At 45.8% G+C, this 19,946-nt stretch overlaps 1 protein-coding gene and 1 long non-coding RNA gene across 3 annotated transcripts; both read left to right on the top strand.

The window, feature by feature from the left end:
* Nucleotides 1–51: 51 nt before the first annotated feature.
* Nucleotides 52–6,122, top strand: LOC132591999 (uncharacterized). Of its 2 annotated transcripts, none has more exons than XR_009557480.2 (3): nucleotides 52–1,185; nucleotides 1,398–1,538; nucleotides 1,963–6,122. It is a non-coding gene; the product is annotated as an uncharacterized LOC132591999 (long non-coding RNA). The 2 variants fall into 2 exon arrangements; XR_015949576.1 differs by having other exon boundaries at nucleotides 1,925–6,122.
* Nucleotides 6,123–11,718: 5,596 nt separating this feature from the next.
* SOD1 (superoxide dismutase 1) lies at nucleotides 11,719–19,525 on the top strand. The gene is made up of 5 exons (XM_035114330.3): nucleotides 11,719–11,880; nucleotides 15,716–15,809; nucleotides 16,352–16,421; nucleotides 18,039–18,156; nucleotides 18,935–19,525. The coding sequence occupies exons 1-5, from the start codon at nucleotides 11,806–11,808 to the stop codon at nucleotides 19,043–19,045; spliced, it is 468 nt and encodes a 155-aa protein (XP_034970221.1). The 5' UTR covers nucleotides 11,719–11,805; the 3' UTR covers nucleotides 19,046–19,525.
* The last annotated feature ends 421 nt before the right edge of the window (nucleotides 19,526–19,946 follow it).

The raw sequence follows: 19,946 nt of genomic DNA, 5'->3' as shown, positions 1-19,946 counted from the left end.
GGCAGATACGGTAGCAAGATCTGTCTCCAGCCAAAGAGGACCTATAGCACAAAACAGAAAATGTGGTCTCAAATTAACACTGCCACTAGAGTCATACCTGAACTTTGTGGATGCTTTTCTGATCCTGTTGAACAAGCGTTACTGATGGTTGAGCACTAGAGACAGGTTGAAGAAACCACATCAAAGAGGCAACCTACAACATAGCTATGCCTTCTTTTGGCAAAAAGAGAGCGGCAGAGCCCCAACTGGTTTGAGGCTGGCATAAAGGACACCGAGCCTGTTATCGCTGCAAAGTGGTGAGGCTCTTGTGAACTACAAGCATACAACCTGCAAGAAGACATATACTTGTATTCAAGTAGCGACAGGGATCTGTTCACCTGGCACATCTCCATGCCAAGACAAGAGCGTGGTGGGTTCGTATCTGAGAGATACTGTTTGCAGATGATGCAGCCTTGACAGCACACTCTGAGGAAGCTCCACAGAGAGACTCATCAACCTTTTTGCCCAAGCCCACAGGGAGTTCAGCCTCAGTGTCAGCCTGATGAAGACCAACTTCCTTCTCTTGAAAGGAAGTTGAGTTGAACACCCATAATTCTGTCCATACCTGGAGCTGGCCCTTCATTCAGTCTCCTTTTATAAAATACTTTCCCTATTTCTGCCTCCATAGTAGTTACTTCAAAAGTTTTATTGCCGTTAGCTACTGAGCTGAAAGCAGAACACATACACACACAGTGTGAGAGAGAATAATTGCCACTATATTTTTTTCATTCTACCATCACATTTTGTGTACACTTAATCACAAAGAAACCAGTATCAGATGTTATCAACCATTTGTGAGAGAGTCACATTTTATAGCTGTCAAGTAGGGAATGCTCCCTCATGAATTTTTTCCAACTGAATAAAAGTCTCACATGCATTGTAATCCTGTGTGATTACTGGGAAGTCTCATTAATTTCAATGAGATTGATTGATTCTGCACAGGACTGCAGAACTACAAGGTGATTTTATCTTTCAGTGCTGTTGCCTGGACGAGGACAAGATTGTTACAGGAGCAAACACCAGCCATTCTTTCCATTGCTACTGCTGACCAAACAGCCATGGCTCTTTCTGCCTTGGCGCTGGGTAAGAGAACATGGCCATATAGAGCAGCACAAACAGAAAGAACAGACAAGAGTTCCAACACAGGTCATTATACGTTACTGGAAAGTATTATATCTATATATTTATAACAAACAGAGCTCTGAATAGTGGCATTGAGGAATACCACCCAAGAAGTAGGGAGGAGGCAAGGGAAGAGCACTTGGGTGGCAGCATTATCTCAGTTACTTGCTCATTGTCGCCTACAAAGCCTAAGCATGCTGAGGTTGTTGACTAACTTTTACTCCTTACTGTCCCAGTGTCTCATCTCTTCCCAGGCAGCCTTCCAACAAGGACAAGAGCAAGGATGTTTTCCACTCCCAGTGCAATTCAGAAGACTGCAGACTGACAACTAGACTAACAACAGCAATGGCCAGTGTGACTCCAGCACTTCCTTTGGGGTAATGCCACCTTAATTCTGTAGGCTCCCGTAACTTTGTGAACAGTTTAACAAACATGTAAATATCCTAGCTTGAGAATGCCAGGATGCAGAATGCAGGCAGTGTTCCTCTGCTGCCACATAGTTTTCACAGGCACAAGAGCCCTGGTGCAACATAGAGTTTGGCAACCCTATTCCTATTTTTAGTTTTCAAAACAACATCATTGAGGCTATTCAATAAGAACATTTGCTTGTTTTACAAATCAGAAGTTGAGAGTGCACTGCTGCAATCAGGTCCTTCTTACAGGCTATACCTTAGGCACCTGGTTGGCCATGGTGACAGCAGGATGCTGGAGTGATGTGTGGGATTCATCCCCTGCCTGCCATTTTACTTTGTGTTCTTCACAGTCTTGCTTCCTGTAACCTTGCATGCCTCCTTCCTGCAGGGTTGTGGAACTGGATTACTTATGACTGGAACAACATTCCTTCCGACCCTGTTCAACCAAGAAAAAAGGGCTTACCTGCCAGTCAGGGGATCCAAGCCTGAGGAAGGAGTCCTGGAGCTTGTTGCTGCTAGCATATATACTTCCTGCCTAAGCCAGTGAGCTGTGGTATTAGATGAATGGGAGGATGCACTGTGAACGCCTTCTGGATGCATACTTGTGGAATGGTTTCCTGCCATCAGTGGTTGGTACCTTCCATATGCGGGTTATTTAATACATTGGTTTCCACTTCTCAACCCCCACCTCCAAAAGAAAGCATTCTGTTGAGAAACAACCTGTATCTAGTACAATGTACTGTATATTTTTACCTGTTTTATGGTTTTGCTTGCCTGGAGGATATTAGGTCATAAATGTATAGGGGACCAAAGGTTATAGGCTCAGGATAAGGCTTTTCTTTCTTCTGCTTATTTTATTTCACAACAGATCTAGTTGTTCACTTTCATCAGTCATTCAAAAAGACCCTGGTCTACAGTGTGTCCCCAACTCCCCACAAGTAAGACCATCAAGTCCAGAATTTAAAATTACCCAGCTGTGCCACTTATTTTCCATACAGGGTTAGGGAATGACAGCTTTTCCTAATTGATTAAGGCTCTTGTATACAGTATGTGGTGTCAAGCATTAGCACATCATTTGCTTTGATAGATAGCCTACAGTATATGGGAAGAGATATAAAAGAGTGTGTGAACAGATATTGATAGGATAATCTGCTTAGTCAGACTGTATTGTGAATGCGTCAAGAATGTTTCTGCAGGAAAAACTCAGACTTCAGCTAGTTTCATAGAGAGTGGGCACCCTGTATATGTAGCTGAACTTAGCATACAGCTCTGATGAGAACGGTACTTAATTCCTACGCATGTGCAAAGCTAAGGCATAAGAATGCAGCTATATAAGATAGGTATACCGTAATTTCAGAGGCACACCTAGGGTCCTTTGTGCCCATTGCTCCCTTAGCAAGGAGCCTTAGAGTATCCCTTTCCCCCATTTTTTTCTGGTTTGGCAAATGTTTGTTTGCTGTGACATATCAGGAATGTAGAATAAGTTAAAAAGCATGGAATCATGAGGCAGGAGTGGGGGAGGGGAGAGGTTAATTCTGTGCTTCACTTCACTTGAAACAATACACACAGCCATGACGGTGGTGAGGGCATTAGGACCATTAAGTCCACGTTCTAGAATCACTTAGCTGCACCACTGACACATTCAACAGATAGATTCACTTCTAAATAAAAGTAAAAATAAAGGAGCATCAAGTGGTTCCTCCGGTCCATAAAAGCTTCTGCCCCTGCTCCCTTTGCCAGATACCCTTCTTCTGTTTCTTTGCTTTTTGTTTTTTTGCACACATCTTTTTGTTGCTGGCTCTCCCTTTCTCATTCATTCCTCTATCCTCTTCTCTTCTCCCCCCACCCCACTCTTTATTTCCTTCTTTTTATTTATCCCCCTCTTTCTTCTCCTCCTCTTCCCCCTCCTATTTTAGTAAAATTTGTCACTGCCCTGCCTCACCTGCTGTAGCACTGTCACCTGCAGTGGCACCCCCCTGCCTGCTCACCACCCCACACAGGCCCCACAGCAGCTTCCCCCCAACTCCAGTGCAGTGGGAGGCGCAGTTCTCTCCTTGACCCTCGGTACACCCCTGTGATTTTGACCAAACTGTGGGAGGCAGTGCAAGACAGGAGTGCCTGGCGTGCTATGGTCCATGGGGTCACGAAGAGTCGGACACGACTAAACGACTAAACAACAACACACCCCTGTGAACTCCATTTTTGTGGGTTCCCCAGCAGCTGCTGTTATGACTAAAGTTGCCTTAAACATCACAACGGTGTGGTTATTGAAGAAATCCACCACACTACTCTGAGCTTCTTTGAGAAAGAGTGACAACATATAATAAATTCAGAAATACTGAATCAGGAATAATTTCCAACCAAGTTAGAAGATACAGTGTAGGGTTACATGAATTCAGCATCTAGCAAAACAGTTGTGTCACTATAAAGGTTCAAAATAGCTTTGTGATTTTTTTTATTTTTAGTTGCACATGGGAAATTAACTGAGGGAAATGTTGGTTTAAAAACAACAACTGGTGGAGAGGTGTGCATAGACCTATGTGGAGAGGGGTGTCCTATTTGCTATCCTTAGAACTCTTGAGAAACTCACCAAACCTGCTGCATCTGAAACTGGGTGTGAGGAGTGAAGCTGGTTGCTAAATGGAACACTCCATCCACCTTGGTGCCTGCCTATAAAAAGCAAGCCTAGAGAGAGTAGTGTGATGTCAGCAGCAACCCTTCTATTTGTGAGACATTTAAAGTTTGTTTGGGCCTTGGGTAAGAGGCATAAGAACATCAGAATGGCCCATCTAGTCCAGCATCCTGTTCTCATGGTGACCAGCCAGATGCCCGTGGGAAGCCTCCAAGCAGGACGCAAGCATAAAAGCTCCCGTGGCTTCCAGCAACTGGTATTGAGAAGCATTGCTGCCTCTGACCATCAGTAGTCTTATCCTCCATTAATTTGCCCAATTCTCTTTTAATGGCAACCATGTTCATGGGCAGCACTGTCTTCTGTCGGAGCAAGTTCCATAAGTCACCATTAAGTGCTGTGTGAAGAAGCACTTTCTTTTATCTGAGACCTAGGGTGGATGGGTGGTGCCCTGGACGAGAGTCAGGAGGATAAGAGGGGAGGGTGTGTCTATATTTTTTAGTCATTTATATTCACATTTGTCTACAGTAAGCCTGCAACTGATGCACATTTAACTTATGTGCATTCAGGTTTATGCACTTGGCAAAAAAAAAAAAGTGGGTGGGCTTCCGGGAAAAAGTACTTTGGCAATCCCACCTGCCATTGCATCCAGTGTGTTTTGACTACATGTGATTTTGGCTTTAGGCATGATCTCCGGAGCATAACCTCCACGTATGTTGAGGACTTACTGTATTGTTATAGCATTTTTGTTGCTGTAAACCACTTAGTGATACTTTTGTATATCAACTGGCATAGAAATGGTCTAAATACTGTAAATAAATAATGTTTGGCTGAGTTGTGAGCTGGGTTTGTGGTGCGGTATGTAGAGAAGCAGTCACATAACTGCATTGCCAAATGCTGAATTCTGCATGGCTTATTCTCTTGCATAAATTGGCCCTCACCCAGGAACAATGAGATGACAGAACTGTTAATGAATGTTTCTCTCAGTGAATGCTAGTGCAGTCAGCTGAATACATTATGTTGCCAATAAAACTAGTGCCTAAGGTATGGGCACAGCACACGTTTGCTCCAATGCTCTCAACCTTCAATTGCTGCAAATGTGTCTCTCACACCCTGAGAAACCATAAAGTTGATGGGTAAGTGGGTACAGCTATGTGTTGCACATGGTGTTTTATTTTCAGGGGGCACTCAAGGGTATGCAGTACTGGCACCTCTCTCTCTTTTGGTTAAAAAGTGTGGCACTTACTGTAACAACTTCATGGTGAGTACTGGCACCAATTTTTCTAGAAAAATAACACTGGTTGCACATAATGATTATGGTATCTCCTCATCATGAAACATCCTTTGTATCAGCAAATAGTATGCAGGAGACTTCAGTCTTCTCTGAGCCACTTGGTCAAACAATTATCCTGCATGGTTGCTTTGCAATTTTTAAAATTCATATACAAATTCATGTGCAAACCACACATACATTAGGAACAAAGGAAGCTTCCTTATACCAAGTCAGACTGGTGGTCCATCTAGTATTATCTCTACACTAACTGGTGACAGCTCTCCATGTTTCAGCTAGGGGACATTCCTAGTCCTACCTGGTGATGCCAGGGAATTGGACCTGGGCCTTCTGTTTGCAAAGCAAATGTTTGACCACTGAGCTACATCCCTTCCCCTAATCTAGCATATGCTACAAAACACAACCAATTAAGTCTTCTCAGCTCATATACGACTAATGAATACATGTGTTGTGTATTGAGTCAAAGGATTTTATATCTGTATTATTATTGTCTGTATTTGCATTAGGATAAAGTAACTGCCTTTTGGTTCCAGAGGGTACAGCTACTATTGGTTCATTTAAGCTGCTGTATTTGGATCCTCTGTCTTATTGGTTTCCTCCAAAAGGCAGCACTGTGATTGCTTGATATTGTCCCTCCAAAATGTATCCCTTCCTAGCTAGTCCCCTGTCCCTATAAATGTAGCTTTCCTCTCCTCAGTCTTCAGTCTTGTTCACTTTAATAAAGAGCTGTTACTAGAGAACTGCCTCCAGCATGTTTTGTCAAGAGAGCTGAAATCACAAACCCCACGTCACAACAACTGGCGACGAAGGTGGGATCCGGAATGCTGAGGAGCGGTTAAACACAACCCTGCCTCAGAGTCCGGATTGCAGCTGAGAACAAGACTCACTGGCCAGCTGAGAAGACGACCCTGCCCGCTAGGACAATGGAGAGTCCAAGGGTATTGGAGCCCTTCCAGCCATCAGAGCCCCACACCTGGGAAGACTACGTCGAACGCTTCGAGTTCTTTGCAGTGGCTCAAGGGATCACCGATGCCAGCAAAAGAAGGGCCACATTCCTGAGCTACTGTGGGCCCGAGACCTTCAAGCTGGCCAAGGCATTACTTGCTCCAGCGAAGCTGAGTGAGACATCTCTCAAAGATATTCTTGCCTGCCTAACAAGCCACTTGGCGCCTACTGAGACCAAGATGGCCCGGCGGATGGAGTTCCATAAGAGGCAGCAGCATGCTGGGGAGTCTGTATCCACATTTCTGGCTGAACTCCGGAAGCTCGCTCAGCACTGCGGCTTCCAAAATCTGGAAGAGACTCTCCTGGATCGGTTTATTGGTGGTCTGAGCAGCAAGAAAGCCAGAAGACGCATCGTGGCTAAAGAAGAGGTTACCCTTGCTTCAGCCTTGAAAGAGGCCACCGCCACGGAGAATTATGAAAGAGAGGAGCTTGATGCCAGTCGCAAGGCCACTAAGCCACAGATAGAAGTTGCGCATGCCATGGACGAGCTAGAGGCTACTCCGAGCCAGAGCCCAGTCCGTGGGGTCGAGTTGGTGCGTCAGGCCTGCACAGTGCACAAAGATCGCCGAGGCAGTTGCCCAGGTTGTGGCGGAAACCATGAGCGGAAGAGTTGTCGTTTCAGGGATGCTATGTGCCGGACGTGCGGAAAGACGGGTCACATCGCCAGGGTCTGTAGATCGGCGGCGTCGGGAGCAACAGGAGCACCTAGACTGGAGCATCGCAGACCGCCCACAGCAACTCGTTTTCTAAAGGACTGCCACTACGTAACGGAGATCAACGGGAGGGCCGTGCAGTTTCCAGCGCAAGGCAAGGCACACGTCAAGGTGAAGATTGAGGGTCAGCAGTGCGACATGGAGGTGGACTCCGGATCTGCATTCACCATCGTGTCGGACCAGACCGCGAAGACATTCTTCCCCAGGGGTAAGTTGCCCCCTCTGGAGCCCTTCCCGGCAACCTTGCAGTCGTACTCAGCAGGCCGCATCCATGTTATGGGAATGTGTGCCGTGAGAGTACAGTTCCGGGACAAACAGGCTGTACTCAAACTGGTGATTGCGAAGGGCAGTCGCCCCAGTCTCCTGGGCACTGACTGGTTCCCCGCCCTGGGACTGAGTATCTCAGGGCTTAATTCAATCCAAACCTGCCCTGAGATGAGCGAGGCATTATGCAAGGAATTTGCTGGTCTCTTTAATGGAAAACTGGGTTGTTATAAAGGGCCCCCAGTTGACTTCGAGTTGGACCCCGGTGTGGCCCCAATCCGACTCAAACCAAGGTGAGTGCCATTTGCACTGCAACCCAAGATCGAGGCAGAGCTGGATAAATTGGTCAAGCAGGGAGTTCTCTCACCCGTGGACTCTGCTAAGTGGGAGACTCCAATCGTCACACCCCTTAAAGCAAATGGGGAAGTCAGGATATGTGCAGATTACAAATGTACTATCAATAAGGCACTCAGGGGAAACTCATACCCCATTCCAGTCATATCACATCTGTTGGCTAAACTGGCTGGGGGCAAGGTGTTCGCCAAAATTGACCTGGCACAAGCTTACCAACAGCTGCCAGTAACCCCACAATCAGCGGAAGCACAGACTATTGTCACACATAAAGGGGCGTTCAGAGTTAACAGATTACAGTTCGGAGTTTGTGTGGCCCCAGGGATTTTTCAAGGGCTCATGGAACGCCTGTTAAGAGGTCTGCCGGGGGTCTTGCCATTTTTTGATGATGTTTTGATTGCTGGAAAAGACCCACAGGAACTGGTTGCGCGTGTCCGTGCAGTGTTGCTCAAGTTCAAGGAGGTGGGGTTGCAACTGAAAAAAGAAAAATGCAGTTTTGGGGTGCCAACTGTGGATTTCTTGGGGTTTAAAATTGATGCATCAGGCATCCACCCCACAGATGCTAAGATTAAGGCCATCATCGAGGCACCACGACCACAGAACAAGACGGAGTTGCAGTCATTCCTGGGACTTATTAACTTTTATCATTCGTTCTTACCCCAGAAAGCTTCGGTAGCTGAACCATTACATAGACTATTGCAGAAAAAGATTGTGTGGCGATGGGGGCGGGAGCAGCAGAAGGCTTTTGACTCCTTGCGAGGAATGCTGAGTAGCGGGAGCGTCCTTGCTCATTATGATGAGTCAAAGCCGCTGGTCCTGGCATGTGATGCCTCTCAATACGGTCTGGGGGCTGTGCTGAGTCATAGGGAACCGGATGGGTCGGAAAAGCCCATCTCTTTCTATTCCCGTACGTTGTCGCCCACAGAGCGCAACTATGCTCAAATTGATAAAGAGGCGCTGGCTATTGTGTCCGGAATCAAAAGGTTCTATGATTATTTGTACGGTCGCCATTTCTCCATTGAAACGGACCACAAACCACTGTTAGGGTTGTTCAACCCAAACAAACAAACGCCACAAATTCTCTCCCCCAGAATGTTGCGTTGGTCAATATTCCTGAATGGGTTCCAGTACACCTTGACCCATGTGCCGGGGAAACAGTTGTGCCATGCTGATGCGCTGAGTCGATTGCCCCTTCCTGGCGGGGGCAATGAGGATCCTGCTCCGGCGGAGCACATTATGATGCTAGAAACACTTCCGGGGGCTCCTGTAACAGCTACGGATATAGCTGAGAAAACTAGGAAAGATGCTGTTCTCTCCCGTGTGCTCACTTGGGTGGGGAGGGGGTGGCCAGGTGGTCCGCATGAAGAAAAATTCAGGCCTTATGCGACAAGGCAGCACGAATTGTCCATGCATAAGGGTTGTCTCCTATGGGGAGATAGGGTGATAATCCCAGCACCACTGAGAAACAGGGTTCTTGAGACGCTTCACATGGGACACCCGGGAATGGTCAGGATGAAGTCGCTAGCCCGATGTTATGTGTGGTGGCCTGGAATGGACCAGAACATAGAACAATGGGTACGAACATGCAAGGCATGCCAAGAGGTGCGGCCAGAAGTGGCCAGAGCACCAGTCCACTGGTGGGAGCAGTCCAGGACTCCCTGGAGCCGGCTGCACATAGATTTTGCTGGGCCATTCCAAGGGAAGGTCTTTTTGGTTATCGTTGATGCATATTCCAAATGGTTAGAAGTGGCGATGGTCCCTAGCATGGCATCAGCTGCCGTAATCAAGGTGTTGAGGCAGCTGTTTGCTACCCACGGGTTACCTGAGACCATTGTATCAGATAATGGGGCAGCTTTTGTATCCCAAGAATTCAGGGCATTCTTGGCTGATAACTTTATAAGAGGGGTCACATCCGCGCCCTTTCACCCATCCTCCAATGGGCAGGCTGAGCGCATGGTAAGAACAGCCAAAGAATCCATTGCGCGCTTAATGGAGGGTAACTGGTCGGCTCGCATTGCGCGAATGTTATTTTTGCAGCATGCGACGCCGTGTACTGCGACGGGCAAGTCGCCAGCCGAGCTGCTCTTAGGTAGAAGACTGGTAACGGTGCTGGATTATGTCCACCCAGATAAAATGCCAAACCGTAATTCAAGAGCAACCCCCCAGGCTGAGACTGACACAACAAGGTATCTCGCCCCTGAAGATCTGGTCTGGGTGAGGAACTATTCACGAGGTCCGCGGTGGGTGGCCGGTGTGATCACCCGGGCTAGTGGACCTGTGTCCTATTATGTGACCTTGGAAAATGGGCAAGTTTGGAAGAGACATATAGATCAGCTGAGGCGCCGGGCGCTCAGCAGGGAGGAGTCAGATAATTCATCCCTGGCTAATGACGCACAGCTGCAAGACCAGAGTGAAAATGGTCCAGAGGTACAGTCACCAGGGGCTTCAGCAAATGAACCAGGGTCTGCTAGTCCTCATGATGACGAGGTACAGGTCGGGGACCCTGAGATGTCTGGGACTCCATCTGTTCCTGATGAAACCCCTATAGCAGCCCCTCCACCACAGGTAACACCCAATCCAGAACCTGCAACACCTGTTGTCAGGAGATCAGGTAGAAGTTGTAGGACCCCACAGTACCTGAGGGATTACGTCTGCTGTGCTCACTAGGGGGGGAGGGGTGTTGTGTATTGAGTCAAAGGATTTTATATCTGTATTATTATTGTCTGTATTTGCATTAGGATAAAGTAACTGCCTTTTGGTTCCAGAGGGTACAGCTACTATTGGTTCATTTAAGCTGCTGTATTTGGATCCTCTGTCTTATTGGTTTCCTCCAAAAGGCAGCACTGTGATTGCTTGATATTGTCCCTCCAAAATGTATCCCTTCCTAGCTAGTCCCCTGTCCCTATAAATGTAGCTTTCCTCTCCTCAGTCTTCAGTCTTGTTCACTTTAATAAAGAGCTGTTACTAGAGAACTGCCTCCAGCATGTTTTGTCAAGAGAGCTGAAATCACAAACCCCACGTCACAACAACATGCATATGTAGCTGTCACAGATCAGCCTGTACATTCGGGCTATTTATTCCCAGAAAATAGGAAACTGCCTTTTACCAAATCAGACCATTAAGTTTATGTATACAGTAGTATATTTCCAGCCTGCTGTAGACATGTGGAGGGTTGAACCTGGAACCTTCTTTAGCGCTGAACTATGGCGCCTGCAAAATGATTTTATTTTATTTTATTGGTAATATTTGAAGCTGTACTGTATTGGGATGGAGATGCTCACGAACCGCGCAGCTACCCTTTCCAGATGAAAAGGGGCAAAGCAGTGAAGTAGTGATACGCTAAGCCAGGGCCGCCAGCCCCACGCTTTCGGAAACAAGAGTCATTTGCGAAGGCGGCATTACCCAAATGGGTCAAGCTCCGAAACACGCCTTGACTTGCTCCTAGGTCTCTGAGCACCAGTCATATTGAATGCCTGAGGCGAAAAAGGGAGCAGCCCGAACTCGTGATCCTCCCTCGTTCGGCACATTCGCTTCGGCTGCCACTCGTGAGCACAGGTTCTACTTGTCTCCAAGGGAATTGCTGCCAAGAGGGTAAAACAAGGCGTCTCTCTCCGCGCCCACCGCACACAGGGTGGGCGAAAAAAGACTCGCTAAGGCCGCTTCGCACTGCCGAGGCCCTGACTAAGAAAAGGCGCTCGAGCAGCCATTGGCTTGGATAAAGGGGCTGTGGCTTTTCTCCCCCCTTCTGGTTGGAGAAGGTGGGAGAGCGTCGGCCGGGCGATTGGCCGCCTCGTCTCGTGAAGGCGGGCGTAGAATCCGATCCGAGCGCCGCGATTGGGAGGGAGGAACGCTAACCGGAGGGTATAAGAAAGCGACGTACGAGGGGGCTGCGGCTGAAGTCGCGCAAGCGCGCCGAGTGTGAGGTTTAAGGTTCGTGCGCGCTGCGGCGGCAGAGGTAATTCCGAGGCGAGAAGGAACATGGCGGTGCAGAAGGCTGTTTGCGTCATGGCCGGCGACTCCCCCGTCAAAGGCGTCATTTTCTTCGAACAGAAGGTGAGTGCCGGGCTTGAGCGGGGAGCGGCTCCCCGTCCTTCGGGGTGTCTGGCGCTGTGAGGGGAGGGGCTGCTCGGCCGCCTGGTCCCGCTCCAGGCTGCGCGCCGCCGCCGCCTGGGTTGGGAGAGGAGGGTGCTGCGCCCACTGAGGTATTAGCTGCGCGCTGAAGGTCGCTGGCCGCCCTTCCCTCCGGAGTCGGGGCCGCTCCTGTCAGCGGGGTTCGCCGTCGGGTAACGGCGCCGCCTCTGGGGCTGCAGCCTTGGGGCGAGCGGTGGGAGCTAGAGCAGGCGCCGTGGCTCTGTGGCATCAGGCCAGGCCTCTTGCCTGCGCCGCCCTCTCGTGCGGCCTTTGCCTAGCATGACCTGGCTCCCATAGATGCGGCGGGCAGGGGTCAGATTAGATAAGATGGAGCTGGGCGATTACAACGAACTTTAGCCCATTTACAAAACAAAAAAAAGTAAGAGCTAACTTGTGGGCTTTTTAGGGGATTGAAGTCGTGGGGAAGGGGAAACGGTTCGTTCCAGTTCTGCATAAAATCTAAATCCGCAGGTATTTTGAGGTGCAATAACTCGCTTCCTCCATCAGGACCAGCAGAATGAGTACCGTATCTCAGCTATTTCAGATTGCCGGTTTCCCTTCCCCTTGGCGCCACCGTTGGGTAAACGTTGCCCATAGCTGCTCTGGGGCACCTGTTTCTTTCCCTTCTCTTTATTATATATAGCCAAAGATAGGGGAATGTGCTGCAAATCAGGTTCTGTCCTCCCTGCCCAAAAGAAAGGGGACAATATGCTGAGTCATGGCTGCTGGAAAGCGTAACTTAAGCCAACTTGCTCTTGAGGGAGAAAAAAAGAAGAGTGAGAGTTGTGAGCTCTAATCTCGTGGGCAAACAGGTTTTGCAGCCTCTGCCTGAATTTAGTTAGAAGTTTACACACATAAGCTAGGGGAAAATGTAATGTGTCGTTGAAATAATGTGAATAGCAGGACAGAAGCATAGCTATGAAGTATTCAATAGTGAATGGGGATCTTTGTGCTAGATCAGGGGTGTCAAACTCAAATTCATCGGGGGCCGCATCAGCAGTTTGGTCACCCTCAAAGGGCCGGTTGTATCTGTAGGAAAAATACCCTTTAAAAGAGACTTTAAAGGCATGCACAGCAACATTACCTTTTTGTGCAGGGAGCGCGGGCAGGTGGCGGCGAGGCAGCAGGTTAGTGGTGGCGGTGGGGGCCTGATCCGGCCATGGGCCGAGTGGGGGAGGCGGCGATCTGGTGGGAGGCCGGCTAGTGGCAGCAGGGCCCGATCCGGCCATAGCCCGATTGCCAGAGGCAGCGGGAGGCCGCTAGCGGCGGAGGTAGGGTTCGATCCGGCCGTAGGCCGAGCGCTGGAGGCGGCGGGAGGCCGCTAGCGATGGAGGCGGGGCCCGATCCAGCCGTAGGCCGAGCGCTGGAGGCGGCGAGAGGCCGCTAGCGCTGGAGGTGGGGCCCGATACGGCCGTAGGCCGAGCGATGGAGGTGGCAGGAGGCCGCTAGCGATGGAGGCAGGGCCCGATCCGGCCATAGGCCGAGCGATGGAGGCGGCGAGATGCCGCTAGCGATGGAGGTGGGGCCCGATCCGGCCATGGGCCGAGCGCTGGAGGCGGCGAGAGGCCGCTAGTGGCGGCAGCGGGGGTGAAGGCTGGCGGGCCACATGATGAGGGCTGGCGGGCCGGATTTGGCCCCCGGGCCTTGAGTTTGACACCCATGTGCTAGATCTTTGAAAGTATGTGTATATGTATTTCATGTGTTGTAGGTTTTAATAAATGTATAAATACCTTTTAAAGCTGCTATAGATGATAGTATGAATGCATTTAGAAAGATCTGTTACTCTAGTTACCTCTAACTATGATGAAAGCATGGCTGGTTCAAAGAGGTTTAGTAGACTGTATTAGCAGGACTGTACAGAGCAATACATTATGGCATGTGGGTAGCTAGTGTGGTGCCCTCCGGTTGTCATTCCTGACCCAGGGATGGGCACAACAGGACAGTACCATGTCAACTATTCCTGCCTTATTGACACCATGACTATTTCTAGTTTCAAATGTATTAAGTGAGAGAGCACCTGGGAATTTGATAGAAGAGAATTATTTATATATGGTTGCATTTGGCAGTATATTTCAGAACTAGTATGGAATTAATTGAACCTTAACCTTTAGTGTCACTGTATAGGCTCCAAAAGTTCTGATGGTGCTTGACTATTTGAGGGACTTTGGAAATACTTCCACAGTTATAGGCATTTTTATGGAGACTTCACTGACAACAGTGCAGTGCATTGCAAGCAGGATGAAAATGATTTCAAACTTTTGTGCTTTTTGATCATTGATCCTCGATCGATTATAACAGCTTGCAAACTACAACACAGCCTTTATTCCAAACAACTATATCCCTGTAAAATACTCTTTAATTTTCATATAATGTATACTGGTGTATGGTAATATTTTTTATGTAGCAGTGTGGAAGTCAGGAAACTATTTGTTACAGTTCAAGCTACATCTTGTCATCTTCAGGTTTGCATCCTATGCAATTTCTAATTTAATGTAATTTAATCCTGCTGCTGTGAACAAATCGTCTCTGAAGTGAGTGAATAACTACAGTCAACACTAATAGGCTCTGGCATAAATACTTGTCTAAGTGGAGTGTAAGCACAGACTTGCATATCATTCATAGCTAAGTTTGTGAAATACTTTGCCCAAGGCTATTTAATGTGCATGTTTATCTAGTTAAAACAGCTAACCAGAAAATTAAAAAAAACACCAATGTGCACCTTTGACATGTTGTCTAGATTTCACTGTTTATATTACTGTACTACTAACATAGGAGGCCCTGGTTGAAATTGGGCATATTACTTTCTGCCTACCCTAAATAATACTGCTGTTGGACTAAACAGCTATGCCAGAAGACACTACAGATCTACAGAGGGTTTTGTGGATCTACTCTTTCACTGTTGGCCAACATCTGAAATACATTTGCAGCTTTTTCTGCCCCCTCCCTCTGGAAGAAAGAGCCTGGAACCTGAACGGTCATTGGCTGCCAGGGAGCAAGAGACTCCATCGTATGCATGCCCTCAGGTTCATTCTTATAATTGTGAATTGCAGGGAATAAATATAATTAACTGTCAGCCGTAATGAAAAGTCAGTTTTAACCATTTTATCAGGGAAATGCTTCATTTCTGAATGGATTTATTAAAATGAGATTGTGTGAATCCAATAAGATAAAATGCTACTCAAAGCAGCATTTTAACAAATATAGTTTAATCAGAACAAAATGTTGATTTGTATCTTCAGTTTGAAGTTTATAATGCATCCTAGGGAGTAGTTTACGAAATGTACACTTACTAAGCAACTTGAATTGCTGTTGGTTATGGGCGTTACTTTAGGAGCAGCTTTAAATGTCAGGCATCCCATCGAGGTCACTAAAAAGCATTTAACATGTTGGCTCTCCATATAGCAAGTGTAAACCTTGCATTCTTGGTTTTGGCATAAGTGCATGCATCATACCCTTGTCTGCCACTGGAGAGACACTTTTTTGGACCAAGGTGTGCATAAGAAGTTTCCAAACATACACCTGTTTGAAACACCACCAAAATCCAGTTGTGGGACTGTAGGCACCATGATGAAGACAGTAAGATTTTCTAGGTTCATGGTGAATACTATGCCAACATTCTACTGTAGGATCATACTTAAGCGTGTATTGCTTGAAGAATCAGTTCTCTCCTCTGTACAATGTCATTTTCCTTGGAGATGTTAGGACTTTAAAATGGATGGTTTGTTTGAATCTTTCTATTCATGCTAATCTGTTTCAGGGTAGTGGACCTGTAACTCTTTCAGGAAGTATTAGTGGGTTGACTCCAGGAAAACATGGGTTCCACGTCCATGAATTTGGAGACAACACAAACGGTAACATTGCTTTTGTTCTTACAATCTACAAAATGTTTTCTAACAACAGAAACATATATGGCCAATAGTGTCTTAAGAATGCAAATATTAGATTGCTAAGCAATAAATACACTTCCACTCTTGAGGAAGCAGTTCATTTTGTATTTAGCTTGTGATGTGCATGATACTGGCCTAGGCATTAAACACAGGGACTCTTCAAATCTCTAAGGCAAGTCTAGGCAACCTTGGCTCTCCAGATGTTTTGGAACTACAACTCCCATGATCCCTAGCTAACGGGTCCAGTGGTCAGGGATCATGGGAGTTGTAGTTCCAAAACATCTGGAGAGCCAAGGTTGCCTATGCCTGCTCTAAGGGGAGGGAGACAGAAGGTTACTTCTCCCTCACACTTTTAAGTTGTTAGATTATGTTCATAAGCGTCCTGATAAAATATCTTGTTTTTAAAAGATAAAGAGTTTGAGGCTAAGACCTGAGAGCTGTCATATATGGATTTGCATAATGTGACACATGTGGGGAAAAGACTGACTTCGGGTAACTTCTTATAGGATGTACCAGTGCAGGCCCTCACTTCAATCCTGAGGGGAAAACTCATGGTGGACCAGAAGATGAAGAAAGGTTTAGTATAAAACAGTTTCCTATTTTTGTATCTTGAAGTACCTTCTAGCATAATGGCTTGCATCCCATCAAGTAACAGTGCATTGCATTATCTCCCAACACAGTGAAGAACCAGGATAGGGTCCTGTGCGGCAGACAAATGTAAAACTGTAGATGGGACCTAAAATTCTGTGTATTTCAATTTTGGGGCATCCCTTTTTATCTATTTACTGTAATACTTCTAGGATAACTATCTATAGAAACAACTGGACTGGAAATTAGCAGTAAGAGAACTGTCCCTTATTTATTAGTCTAAAAGGACTCCTAGCTGAGTATGTACTGGCACTGGAGAAATTAAGGACTAATGCTCATTTTTCTTAACCTTTTCTTATTTGTTGCTCTCTTCAGTGGCACAGTCTGCCAGTTGTGTCTGGGTATTACTGTTCTACTGCTGGTCCACACCTCTTTGTTTGTAGACACTGTGCAAGGCTTCCTGTCTCCCTGTGTTGTCACCTGCTATTCATCCCTCAGAGCCTACTTCATAGGATCTGATGCCTGTTTGGCTTTCATAATTTGTGGGCACCCAGCTCACTTGGTTCCTCAGTTCATTCCTGAAGCATACTTCTGTCCATAGACCTTAAGAATATAAGTCAAACTTGCCTGGTTATGCAATTGCTCTGCTGGTCAATCATTTAGTGAACATTCAGTGATTTTTTTGCTGCAACACAGTCAGTTAGAGTGGTCTGAATAGGGGTGGAGGGCTTGAAGGCAACAGCTAATTTTTAGCCTCCTGAATTGGTAAAAAGGCAATGAATAGATGTGCTGAGTACTGCTCCTTATTCAAAAGGGTTACTGATGTGTTCTCAAATTAAAGAATTTAAAATAAAGCACAGAAAACATTAAGGAGAAGAACCCTGTCCCCTGTGTTAAATTTCTAAATTTAGGGTGCTACGGTCTGTGTCACATTAGTTCGAAGACAGAAAGATTTGTCCTGCATATATTTTATTCAGCATTGCATAAAATAAAAATGTTAATACAGGCACTACTAGAACAAGCAAAATACAGAAATACAATTAGAGGCATCAATAGTTGTGTACATTTGAATTACAATTAAGTTTCATTTTTTTAAAATGGCCACTCTAAATTACATATAGGACCTCAGCTGAACTCTTCAGAATTTCCTGGAATTTTGTACACTTCTAAATCCCTCTCCTTGTGTTGCCATTACACCTGAAGCTATTGGAAGCACATGGGTCAAAAATTCCAGTATTTAGACCATGATAAAAACTCAGCAAAACAATGGCTTTAACAGGAAAAATTAAACTGTCCAGTATTAACAATCACTTTATATAATATTTTTTTACTAGTGATGGCTTGTTTCAGGTAGGAATAATGTGGTTTTAGGCTTAACTGCATGTTACACTGGTGAAAGTTTTTACAATTAGGGTAGACAGCTTGAGCTGGCTATAATATCCTCTTAACACTTGTCTGTATATTTCAAGTACCTGTTATTGAAGCGGAAAAGCACCAGCTTTGTATGTTTGAGCAGTAGTGTGTCACAGTAGCACCTCAGTCAACTGCATTTAGCAATTATTACAGGTCATATTTCTGCTTATAAAATCAAATCAACTATTCCAGGCATGTTGGTGATCTTGGAAATGTGACTGCAGATGGTTCAGGTGTAGCAACAATATCAATACAGGACCAAATTATTTCTCTCTCGGGGCCACATTGCATTATCGGACGTACTATGGTGGTAAGTATTTCTTTGAGCAACTTCCCTCCAAATTCTGGAAAAATACATCAATATAATTTACCTGTGGATGGTTTGCTTCAGTACTTAGACCTAGAGGTCTTGGCACAGAGTTGCTGCTTCTGATTCTCCTTAGACATGCTTGCTTACATAATGTAGGTGCGTTGAGCATCACCAGCACCAGAAATGGGCCAAAGCATATTGGAAGCCTGGATTTCTTCTGAGCATTACTGCACATGATCAGAGTCTTGCTGTAAATTCTGAGGTGAAGAAATATCCCAGGTATTTTAAGGAGCTCCTCACTTTGCTCCAAAGCTTCATTCTCAGCCTAGCTTGAGAAGCAGTTCGTTATAATATTGCATGTACTTGGGCAGAGATGCAGATGTTTCTGCTGTAAAATTATATCACTTAAAATATTTTTCTATACACTACTCGGTACAGGCTTTTGGTGAGGTGCTGGCTCTTTTCAACTGCAAGTGCAAATTCGGAAGCATTCTGTCAACCTAATGGAGAAGCTAGCCAGATCTGGTTGACTATATGTAGTGTGTAGAGTACCCATAACAGAGTGGCAGCAAGTCTTGTGGGAATACACAGCCACTACCCTAAACAACTATAATTTCCTAATTTAGTTATTTCTATGTTTGTGGATTACTAATTATTTGATGTATAGTATTTATCCTGCCTTGGACCATTTTCACCATGTGGCTGAAATTGACTTTCCTTCAAATTATTTACTAATGTAATAACCTCCACCTTATTATATTTATCTATCACTTTTTAGGTTCATGAAAAAGTTGATGATCTGGGCAGAGGAGGAAATGAAGAGAGCAAGAAAACTGGAAATGCTGGTGCTCGTCTAGCTTGTGGTGTGATTGGACTGGCCAAGGCTTAAGATCTTTGACAGTGGCACTGTATACCAAAACCTACGTGCAGAATGTAAATGTACCTATAGAACTAGCAATTATTTGGCTTTGTTTAGGATAAAAAGCAACTGTTTAATCTTACGGCTCTGTTAATTGGGGTTTAAACCAATAAGTTGTCTTATTTTGTATACCTTGTAATTAAAGTGGCAGTAGAATATTAGTTCAAGAATTTTTGCTGTGATGGAGACCAGGCACCACCAGTTCACTTTGACAGAGGTGGTAAAGTCCTCTGCTGATTTCATCATCTAATCGCATCTGGACAACTGAAATTACCTGATGGTGGGGTAAACAAGCTAGCTTGAGAGAACTCTAGTCCTGAATGCTTTACTCTAAATATGGTATAAATCTAGTGAGTTCTCGCATCAGCGTTTCCAATGGGGAGGGATGACTTCTCATTGATTTCAGTACATCAGATAAGCTCCGTCATTAAATGAAAAATTGCTTCTGAATTCTGTTACTGACTCCAATCAAACCTAATCTGTGACAAACTAATTGCTGCAAGTGGGATGGCTGAAACTGCCTTTCTTGTGAGCTGTTGGAGAGGACATAAGAGAATGCCGTGGCTTATTTAAAAGATCTGCATCTTGGGACTGCGATTTATAGCTACAGAGAGGACGTTCCTACTTCCTGTAGAAGCCAGGTTCTAAATCTTTATATTCTCCCTTATTTAGGCAATAAAGAATAGCTTGGGTTTCATAGAAAACATATAGGGAGACTGATAGCGTATGACCATATAGGAGCAGTCTTGTCTCAGCAACAACCACCTTGAACTATCTGGAATAGCTAAACTGAGCTTTGTATAGTGAGCTACTCAGCTGCATAGCTGTAGAGGGCTACTGTGAATACAGAAAACCTGTTTCCACCATATTG

This window comes from Zootoca vivipara, chromosome 4 (assembly GCF_965207765.1).
Source record: "Zootoca vivipara chromosome 4, rZooViv2.hap1.1, whole genome shotgun sequence".
NCBI lineage: Eukaryota > Metazoa > Chordata > Lepidosauria > Squamata > Lacertidae > Zootoca > Zootoca vivipara.
Note: the sequence above shows the minus strand (reverse complement) of the source record. Positions and strands in the feature narration are given on the sequence as shown.